The sequence below is a fragment of the Sardina pilchardus genome, chromosome 3, assembly GCF_963854185.1.
Source record: "Sardina pilchardus chromosome 3, fSarPil1.1, whole genome shotgun sequence".
Taxonomy (NCBI): Eukaryota; Metazoa; Chordata; class Actinopteri; order Clupeiformes; family Clupeidae; genus Sardina; species Sardina pilchardus.
In genome coordinates this window covers 5,068,863-5,079,848 of record NC_084996.1, presented here as the reverse complement: position 1 = coordinate 5,079,848, position 10,986 = coordinate 5,068,863, and the positions used below count along the sequence as shown (strand labels likewise).

General features: G+C 37.8%; 1 protein-coding gene and 1 long non-coding RNA gene across 4 annotated transcripts; both read right to left on the bottom strand.

Annotated features, from left to right (window-relative positions):
- Positions 1–3,113: 3,113 nt before the first annotated feature.
- LOC134076438 (fatty acid-binding protein, adipocyte-like) lies at positions 3,114–4,446 on the bottom strand. The gene is made up of 4 exons (XM_062531503.1): positions 4,228–4,446; positions 3,851–4,026; positions 3,656–3,757; positions 3,114–3,285 (listed from the first exon to the last, which is right to left on the bottom strand). Exons 1-4 carry the CDS (start codon positions 4,295–4,297, stop codon positions 3,232–3,234), a joined length of 402 nt encoding a protein of 133 aa, XP_062387487.1. The 5' UTR covers positions 4,298–4,446; the 3' UTR covers positions 3,114–3,231.
- A 2,656-nt stretch (positions 4,447–7,102) lies between these two features.
- LOC134076439 (uncharacterized) lies at positions 7,103–9,489 on the bottom strand. Of its 3 annotated transcripts, XR_009938608.1 has the most exons (5): positions 9,395–9,489; positions 8,395–8,512; positions 8,162–8,247; positions 7,809–7,944; positions 7,103–7,537 (listed from the first exon to the last, which is right to left on the bottom strand). It is a non-coding gene; the product is annotated as an uncharacterized LOC134076439 (long non-coding RNA). The 3 variants fall into 3 exon arrangements; XR_009938607.1 differs by having other exon boundaries at positions 8,162–8,512; XR_009938609.1 differs by having other exon boundaries at positions 8,162–8,509; positions 9,395–9,471.
- Positions 9,490–10,986: the final 1,497 nt, after the last annotated feature.

Genomic DNA, 10,986 nt, shown 5'->3' with positions numbered 1-10,986 from the left:
TAAATGAAGCCCATAATACTATTTTCCTTGTTATATTATTACAATAAAGTCGTATGTAAAAAACAACAGATAAACACGTGTTTAGGCTACTGTACATGGTAAACTGTTAAAGAAAATAGATATTCAATTGTCTCTACACCTTTACTTTGACATACGGAAATGTTCGTGCGTGTATAGGCTTAGCCTACTTGATCTTTTTTCTCACACGTTTGTTTATTTTTGCGGTACATTTCACAGTTGTGACAACACCAGTATCCCACATGTCCAATCTTCATAATCATCAACCCTGGCCTTGGCTTCTCGTATGCTCACCTAGCTTCTGACCATAGACTGTAAAAAATAGGCTTCTGACCCAACAAGTGAAGCTCAAGTCTAAAACGTTGGACAAGTAGGCTAGTTTAAACGTAGTGCTCTGTATCCCCCACAAGAGTGCGCTATTGCACAAATAATTTTCTGGTAACAGGCCCCAAATCATAGGCTATTTCTGGGGTAATTACGTTTGGTGATGACATACCACTACACTACTACACCTATAGGACATTTGGGTTGTCGACCAGTGTTGCTGAGTGGTCTTCAGGAACTTTCTCAATTATACTGAGCCTGAAAACGTGAACCATTAATGAGCCTACTACACTGCAAAACATGTGTTTTAATCTTATATCAAGGCAAAAAAAAAAAACTAGTTTGTATTGTTTTCAGTACGAAAACACTTACCTAGTGCTTTCTTTTGATATAATTTCACTTAATTTAAGAAAAAACTGTCTTATTTTAAGTAAATTCTTCCTGAAAATAATCAAAATTATCTGCCAGTGCAGTAAGTGAATTTGTCGTAAAACAAGCAAATTTATCTGCCAGTGCAGTAAGTCAATTTATCTTGATAAGACTCCTTAAAATAAGTCAAAGTCTCCTGAAAAATAAGTGAAATTATCTATTGAGAGAGCACTAGGTAAGTATTTTCATAGGCCTACTTAAAACAATACCAAATAGATTATTTACCTTAATATAAGATAATTACACTTGGTTAGATTTCATTTTTTGCAGTGTACATCTTGATCTACAAGTAACCTAGCTCTTGCTTTTATTTATTTGGCCCTTCCTAACATTTGGTCTGTTCTGTTCATGACATTGGTTCAGTTCAGAGCCTTGGAGCTTGGTCAACTTGGACAAATTTGCAGTTGTGTTGATTCGGCGCCCCGGCAGGTTTTTTTTTTTTTCCCCAATGGCTGCCTACTGCACAAACCGAAAACAAAGAAAACCATGTAGCGCCAACTAGTGTGATCATTAGAGCCAATTAGCATAATTTTGCCAAACAGTGTAATTTAGACAACCTTGCTGATACCATTTCCTTCCCAACGCCACCATGCTTATAGCAGTGAACCTGTTGCATAAGTGTGTGACCACAAGCAAGCCAAGTTAACATTGTAGCCTACAAATGCCATCATATTTTGAGCACTCAGCAATTCATTATTTTGTGCGATATTGTTTCTTGTTTCCTGGCAACGTGTGTTGCAGCCCCTTTTAATCTGATTTTGACCAGTGATCCAGTTATTGTTGAGCCCTTGCTTGTTAAGGACTTTCAGACATCAAAGACACAGGACATAAAGGTTTCCCACCAGGTTCATACCACCATTTTTTTTTTTTATTTGATTTGATTATTTTTTTTAAATCATGGCTGTCATATTTGTACATTGTCTTTGAATTATGTGCTTTTTCATTTATGCATGATAGAATGTACAGAATAGTCTACTTCCACTTCACATAATTATATTTGTAAGATCATGCCCTGTTCAAAGTATTTGTTGGCTGAATGTGTATCAATACAAAGATTCAAAACGTATAAATTCCAGACTGCTTCAACAAAGTTTAAATCACTTGAAAAGACTACATTTACAAAGCATGCTTGTCAGTAACTTCAGTCTGTTCCGATGTGTCTGCCAAACTAGGGATAATCCAAAGGCATTAGTTTTTTTCCCCTTAAATACAGAAATCCATACTGAATAGGAGTCTGCTGAGGATTTAAACATCACATGGAGGCCAGAGTGGTGTGAGGTGGTTTGAGTTCCTATTGGACAACAGTCAGCACACCACAGCAGGTGGCTCTACAGTATGTCAGTGATAAGAAATCATCTTTAAAAGTATAGCCTATACTGTAGTCTGCACACTAGTTCCTGCAACCAAACTCATTTAACTCATGGTGTCTTGAGGTGCCTCTCATGCAGCGTTTATACGTCCGCCCTCGCTCCTCGGGCCTCGATCCTCACTGATCTACATAAAGAATGATGGGGGGGAAACAATGGGATAGTCTATCCAGTGTTAGAGATCAGTGGGAACGCCCCTCGAGGATCGAGCATCGAGGATCGAGGAGGCATGTTGAGAGGCACCCTTGGTCACATGGTCATATAGATGGTTTGCTAGTTTTGCACTTAGACCTTCCTCAGATACAAACACACTTGTGCTTGGATATGTGTGCCTTTTTTTATTTTCATGTCAGTGATGCCAACATATTCCTGCGTAATAACACAGGGATTTTAATATTGAAGGCTGAATTATGTCACCAGAGTTCTTGTAATGCTAACAAATGTCTCAACAGAATTATCATTTCCATTCACTTTTTGAGGATTTCACCAATATCTTGATTATTTTATTAAATGTTGTCAATTACATAATCAGGACAAAAATCCCACAGTGTAATTCTGAGGTAAGTTTTTGAAATGTAAATTAAGATTGTGTGCCATTGTATTTGAATGATTACTGAGCAAGCAGAGTTCAAATCTGATGCCTTTGTCTCATCATAGAACATTTGTAGTGGCATGACTACAAAAGTAGGCTAATTTGTCTAAATGTTGTCCAAAGGTCATTGCAAGCACTTAAGCACTGTGTTTTTATCTCAGTGAGTTTATGACAGCTTCTACGTGTTCATCAATTGTTCCATAGTTCCATAGTAAACCGTTTTATGAGAACATTGAGATGCAATATGTCTTAGATTAGATATGATTAGGTATGATGCAGTGACTTTGACAACTGTGGAAATACAGTTTGCGTAATTAAGAAACAAACAGAAACAACCTTTTTTCCTTTTTCTTTTTTTTTTATTAATGTTAAAGTTTCACAAAGGGACACATTTCTGGGACACAAAGGTTGAAATCCTCCTTTGAAATAACCCAGTGAAAGCAGGGTCTTGATTGCAGGGATTAAAAGAATCAACAGGGTAACAGCCAAGGACGCCTGGGATCATGCCTCCCGTTCGTAGTTCCGCACAGCCACCACATCATTCATTATACATTTCTGGGGAGTGAGATACAGCACAAGTTGAAATGATCATGCATGCAATCACTCAGATTGTATACAGTCTTGACAAACAATGATGGATGAAATTTCAGATAGACTAGTCACTTTTGTTTCAAAACGTTCACAATAGCAACAGGAGCTATTCATTCTGGGTCAAGAAAAAAGGCAAGCACAGCTTTCATAGGATTAGTTTGGCTAAATTCTTTTGTTTTCTGGGATATGCAGGGATTGACCTGCCTTTTCAACAAAACCGAGCACAGCACATTAACTGCTCTTGTAGTTTCACTATGTGTTGTGTTAATCATTAAATACTCAACATAATGATAAGACAAATCCCAGGATTGTTCAGAAAGGTTCAATGGCTCACCGCAACCAGTTTTCCATCCTGCACGTCTCTTTCAACTGTGGTTTCCTTGCCGTCCCACATTTGTTTCTGCACCAGTTTACCATTTTCCAAGGTAATCAGAGTCTGAGACGGAGAGCATATTTTGTATTGTGGCTATGAAGTTACACAGCATTTCATTAAGTTAGTTATAAAGGGTTTTATTGTTTAAGCACTCACCCTAGTTTTTCTGTCATCTACAGTCGTTTCATCAAATTCCTCATTCAATTTGAATTTGATTTCTGTGGTCTTGAATGTGCTTACACCCTTAACAGAGATGAGTCCCTGGTCACCCAAACTGATAACTAGACTGGGCTTGGTCATGTTTCCCATTTGGCGAGTAGCAAAGCTCATTCCTGTATGAAAAAAGATAAGAGAAAAGATCATCTTTGCCAATACAACAAGTATCACAAGTATCATTCCAGTTTTCAAATAATTGTACTGCAACCAGATCAGTGTATTCTGTAATATATGCATTGAGTAATAATTGCCATTGTGAGAATAGTGTGCAATTAGTTCTAACCAACAAAACATTAGGTCATTGCCTTTTAACTTACCAACTTCCTTCATGTATTCATCAAAGTTCTCACTGCTTTTCAATGCCCATTTTCCCACAAATTGTTCCATTTTGCTATAGCCCTTGTATGTATCTGTATTAATAAAGTATCAAAAGTTCTTCGATGTACACTGAAAACTGAACTCCTTGCTTAAATTTAAAGAGGCCCCCGACGCACGTGTCAACTTTTTTAAACCAATCAGTTCAATCAAGCACAGCATCAAATGATTTCATAGGCTCAAAGCATGAGGAGATTATGGGAGGCTCCACGTGAAATCCGCCAGGGATTGTGCACTGTGTTTTAACAAGAAAAATTCTGATGCAGTGGGTTAACGTACAGGAAAGACTTCTGACAAAAGAACAAAGCACACATTGTTGTTCAAAGACAGTTTCATGTTTAGCCTACATAAGTAGCGTCTAGCCTACTGCATATGAGGGGTAATTGATCTATATCTTTTGACTCTCTTGTTAAATGGGACTCCATCAGATGCAAGTCCAGTTCTATCAGTAAAAAATGGATAATGGTGTGTAGACCAATAACTGGGAAAAGGAACTTCTGATCTTTTAATGTAGTAGAGGTAACCAAAGATGGGGGCATATACAGTACAAACACCACTAGATGGCATCACATCTCTGGATAGTCTCTTGATAATAATAATTTTTCACTAGGTGTCTATGCATTATATTGTCAAAATGAACCAACCCAAATCAAAACACATGCAAAATGTTGTCTTCCCATATTGCATTATGCGACCAACTTCATGTGTGGTTTTGTATGCAGTAACAGTATTCAAGACATCAAGGGATGGCAGACTGGCAATCTGGACATTCAGTAGCCTATAGCCTATGTTTCTCATTGAGTGAAGCAGTGAAATGCTTATAGCACATGGGATAATGTTGATGTGAGTCAAACAGAAGGCTGACTCAGGCTTCAGTATTTCTGCCTGTCTCAAACTATGTCAAGACGGCGTGTTTAGCAACCAGAATATGAAACCCTCGAATTCCAGTCTATGAAAGTCCGACCTGATGATTTTAAGGGACCAGGCCTGGGATGCATTCATGTGCGTCATGGATGCCATGCACACATCATCCATTTCAATGCAGTGCGTTCCAACGTTCCTGCCTCTCACAGACTACACATTTGTGTGATGTGTAATATTAGAGGTAATAGCACTTCTGTTATATTGTCCTTGCGAAAAACAGACTGGTTGTTGCCTCATTATTGAATGACGAAGGATGAATCACATTGTCTAGTTGTCTGGGCGTTTGCTATACCGCAACTACCATGTCTTTGCAAGGAATAGCCAAAGATCCTCAACCATCTCTGGAATTGCTCCAGGTCCATCTTGATACTGTACACCAGCCTGACCAAGTTGTAGGCTTTGCATGTATATGTGCAATTTCTGCTAGTCTTAAAAAGTAACACACATTCCAATTTATTGCAGTATATAGCCAACTTTGGTGAAACAAAAATGAGTATCTTTACAAAGATGCTGTACTAGAAGTTCTAATGGAAAAATATTCATTCGAATGTTTTTTTTTTTAAAAAAAGTTAAAAGAAGTTATGCAATTGAAAACTGCACATGACCCGTGTTTGGGAATAATAGCCATGGTTGGAGGAGTTCCTGAAACCTATGGGTGGATCTTGTATGGAATAAGTATGGTGTACAACTAGCCTACTGGCTGGAAAGGAGGAGCTCCATTATTTGACTAGCCTGGCAAGCCAGACCCACATCAAGATAGGGCGTCTAGATTTCTAGGCTATTATTTGACTGTTCTGTAAAGCCATTCCTCCTGTCAACCAGAAGAGGGAGCCCTCAGGCCTCAAAAAATCCATTGAACGATTAAATTGATACAAGAGCCAGGCTGAAAAGCGTTACACATTTTACTGAAACGTATAATTTCACAAACCCACACTGCTTGTATATGAGACATTCTGCCAGAATGTACATTGTCTGTGCTGGAATTTTTACAATAACCAAAACTATAATCCTAAAATCCAAAAGTATTAAATTGACTAGGCTATAGATGATTGATTTTCTAGTAGTTCTGTAAAGAACGTGTAATTTATTAGGCTATCAGGTGTTTTTTTTTTCTTTACTTTTTAAAATCACTTTTGAATAACAAATCCTGAAAACTGGATCGTCCTCAGTCCAACTGTCCCCATATTTTCATATGTTGACCTAAAATGCCACACTGTAAAAAATTTACTGTAAAATTTACAGTAACTTACTGGCAACAATTGGCCAGTAAGTTACTGTGAATACCTTTTACAGTAAAGGTACTGTATTTCCATTTACAGTATTTATATATTCACTGTAAAATGAAAAACAATTAAATACTGTGATTTCAGTCGTATTTACAGTAACTTACTGGCCAATTGTTGCCAGTAAGTTACTGTGAAAACATTTTACAGTAAAGGTGCTGTATTTCCATTTACAGTAACTTACTGGCCAATTGTTGCCAGTAAGTTACTGTGAATACCTTTTACAGTTAAGGCACTGTATTTCCATTTACAGTAACTTACTGGCCAATTGTTGCCAGTAAGTTACTGTGAAAACCTTTTACAGTAAAGGTGCTGTATTTTTATTTACGGTAACTTACTAGCCAATTGTTGCCAGTAAGGTACTGTGAATACTTTTTACAGTAAAGGTACCGCATTTTCATTTACAGTATTTTATGTATTCGCTGTAAAGTGAAAAACAATTGATTTTAAATTAAGATTTTTTTTTTTTTTAGTTGTATTTACAGTATTGGTTGTTTCCCTGTAGAAGCTAGGTCAGTTAAATACTGTGAATTCAATTGAACTTACATTAGCAATCATTAATAGAATAACTCATATTCCAAAACATTTCAGTTAACTGCAGACAATAAAACAATTTTAACTTTTGTTATTTATTTAAGACATTTCAAATGTATGACTGAAGTGGATGTTGACAGACAACAGTAGACATGGTTTGAACACAACCACAACCTTATCTGATTTGACACAGATAAGGGGGTTAAAAGCGCAGTGTGTGTAAGTGCAGTATGGCAACTGGCAAGTCTATGTAATGTAGTATAAGGAGTTGTGTGTGTACAGGATGCGGAGTAAAGAAACTCATCCCCAGTCTGTTTTGTGGGTGTTCCCTCAGTCTGCCACGTGGGAACAGAGACGTCTGCTTGACCTCAGTGGTTTAAACAGTCCGTGGTCAGAGCGTGAAATGTCTTTTGAAATACTTTTGGGCCGTTGTTGTACTCTTCTGGTATAGGTATCCTGCAGGGTAGGGAGAGGTGCTCTGATGGTACCTTTCGCAGTAAATGTCAAGTGTCTGAAAAAGAGAAAGAAAGCATACATTACAATTGACCCCGCTCATGAATATACAGTAATTAATGCAAACTACTCCGGTTGTGTGACAAATAAAAGCAAACCCACACTAGTCAGGTGCAATAGATAGAAGTAATGCAGATGTGTACAATACACCACCATAGCAAAGTTTGGGAGTTCACTTTGATATGTCCAGTGTTTTTTTTTTTTTTTAAGGGGACATCTCGAAGTGACCCTACACTTCTGAACAGAAGTATGTCTATGTGATATCATACCTAATCTCATAATTGCCTGCGGCAACTCTGCCTTCATGCGAACACCACTTTTCTGATGCCTAACATACTGTAGGCCATCTCCCATCTGACTTGCAATAGCAGCCTCTGGCTCCAGGCTGGGACTTCTGGATGGCTCCTAAAAAGAATAAACAGCAATTGCCATATAATTTGTTATTAAACAGCAATTGCCATACAAAACAAATCGTAGCTTTAAAAAATAAGCAAGGCAATCAGATGTAGAAATAGAAATGATAATTACCTTGCCATGAGGCACCCTTGCCACCCTTGTCACCATCTATGTTACTTCTTGATATCAGTTTATTTATGAACATAAATAAAACACAAACACTTACACCATGTTGAGGGCAGCAGCCATGGCTAACAGACATCATCAGGGTAGTGCCATCAGGTAGTGCCATCAGGGTAGACCGACTTCGCCCTGGACAGTTGTTGACAGTTGAGCCCACAAAGTCATAACAGACACGTGAAAGGAGGGGATAAACTAAACAGTTACAGACACAAATACAGTACATGCACACATATTAAATGCTATATGCGTGTGTCTCTATTTGGTGAGTGAACTCACTTGCAGGCTTGGAACTTCTTCCTTATGGAAGTGACACACATTTGGAACATTCCAAAATGCACACAGCCTAAGTGTCTCTGACACAGCGTTCTCAGGGCAGCAGTCCTCACACCACCTACTAAAAGAGGGAACAGAAAGAGGCTTACATTAATTAATACATTGCAAAACACACAGAACATGAAAAGACCATCACTGAAGCACTACTACACTCACATGCATCTTAAATAAACACATGCCTCAATGTAAGTCACCAAACATTGGGCAAATAAAGGCTATAAAATGAATACCATTTAGCCAAACACTACCCTTCACAAACTAAAGATCCCTTTACTTACCGGCATGATATTTCTGGTAATTGAAATTCCCCAAATGCTCCCCTTTCACATCCACTATATGACGGATCTATGAGCATGACTATGCAAAACTACAGTTCCTAAATTAGGGGTGAGATAACCTACACATCAGCCTACTTCATTAATTTGTTTTACTGGTCCTCTTTCCAGTTATAGCAACACTACATATTATGCATCAACACTACATGTATTAAGTTTAATGTTAACTAACTACCCATGCCCCATGGAGTTTGCAAAGTAATGTTACTAACTAGCTGCTAACGTTAACAACTTTCACCTGTGTCTGTCTGCTAGCTAACTTCAGCCTTCAGCCTGCATGGTAACAGCCACTTTAAGCTAAGCTACTTGCGTCTGATATTTCATTCGAACTAAAACTCTACATTCATAACGACATATCAGACTGAATTATTGCTAGATATGATATTGACTATCATTCGAAAAATCCCACATGATGGTTAAGTTAGTTACTGGAAAAGTTAACATTAACAGCTAACATCGCTAACGCTAGCGACGTTAGCTCGCTAGTTCTAGCTATCGATATGTGCTATGCTGATTCTAACATGACAATAATGGCTTCATTGTGAAAACAATAAATTTCTAATAAATTCCCGTTTTCAATTGGCATACAAAAGTACTGTAATTCTTACCTTGAATATGATGTTTGTACAGAGTTGAAGATTGCAGTCAGATTCATGATTGAAAAGTGACGGTTGATGGTTGAAGTGAAGTCACTCTGGCTGGAGTTGAAAAGTCAGGGGTGGGGGATGGGAATTACTGCGTGTGCGCATGCGCTTATCAAGAGGCGATAAGCAGCAGTTAAAAACAATCGTGGAAAATGATTGGGCTGAAATGTGTTATGCTTGCTCAATAGTGTGATCAAAGCCTTAATTCTTGACATCAAATTGACTTTCTCAACCGTCTCTGGTATGTCATTATGAGTTAAAAGAAAAATAAGATTAAAAAAGGGAAAACACAGTAGGCTAGTTTACTTAACTATTTACAGTACTAGCCTAGGCTACTAGTGGCTATATTGTGATTTGTTTACAGTAGTGTTTTGACTACTGTAATTTCAACGGTAACACTTACTACTGTAATTGTAGTTTACAGTAGAGGTACCGCATTTCCATTTACAGTATTTTGTGTATTCACTGTGAAATGAAAACCAATTAAATACTGTGATTTCAGTAGTTTTACAGTAACTTACTGCCCAATTGTTGCCAGCAAGTTACTGTGAATACTTTTTACAGTAAAGGTACCGCATTTCCATTTACAGTATTTTATGCATTCACTGTAAAATGAAAACCAATTAAATACTGTGATTTCAGTAGTATTTACAGTAACTTACTGGCCAATTGTTGAAAAGAAAAAATACAGTAGTTTACTTTACTATTTACAGTACTATAGTGGCTATACTGTGTTTGTTTTACAGTAGTGCTTTGACTACTGTAATGTCTACAGTAACACTTGGACTACTGTAATTGTAGGGGCGTTACTGTAAATTTCACAACATTCTACTGTAAAAAGCATGTACAGTAGTGCTACTGTGAAATTTCCTGTAAATAACTGTGAATTTCACAGCCATTTTTTACAGTGCACATAAAGAGTCTATACCTTTAAGGGGAAGTGAAAACTTTGACAAAGGTGACACATTGGTTATCATTGAGTTTAAATTTAGTTTGCTCATTGAATGACTTCAAACTGGTTTTCCATTTTTAATTTTAAGACGACGAGCTAAAGTGTCTGGCCCTGTCACAACAACAACAAAACAAAAATTGCAATTATGTCGCTTTTCAAGACACCCAAAGAGCTTCACAGTGAAAGGGGATCCTCAACAACCACCAATGTGTAGCACCCACCATGATGCATCAACACACACACACACACACACACACACACACACACACACACACACACACACACACACACACACCTGTTTGAGGTGGAGAGTGAGGGAACGAATGAGCCAATTAGACTGGAGGATGATTAGGGGTCATGGCCGAATTAACCAATCATAGACCCCTGCAGCACAAATGCCTTTCCACAGGGAAACAAATGTGTGCATCAGATGAAGCTAGCGATAGCAAAGAGTGAGTCACTATCTAAATGCAAAACATAGTTCACCAACTTATGTGATGATGACCAAGTTCGTAGCATATATGTGATGATGACAAAGTTTGTAGCATATAAACACTGAAAGCTGACAGTGCTGAAAGTTTAAGTAGCCTATGCGTTTACCATT

Excerpts from the sequence above, each read along its gene's own strand:
- LOC134076438 (XM_062531503.1), bottom strand. The coding sequence starts at position 4,297 with ATGGAACAATTTGTGGGAAAATGGGCATTGAAAAGCAGTGAGAACTTT. Across the intron at positions 3,758-3,850 it reads TAGATGACAGAAAAACTAGG|ACTCTGATTACCTTGGAAAA; the intron begins GTGAGTGCTTAA and ends TCTCCGTCTCAG. Across the intron at positions 3,286-3,655 it reads AGGATGGAAAACTGGTTGCG|AAATGTATAATGAATGATGT; the intron begins GTGAGCCATTGA and ends CTCACTCCCCAG.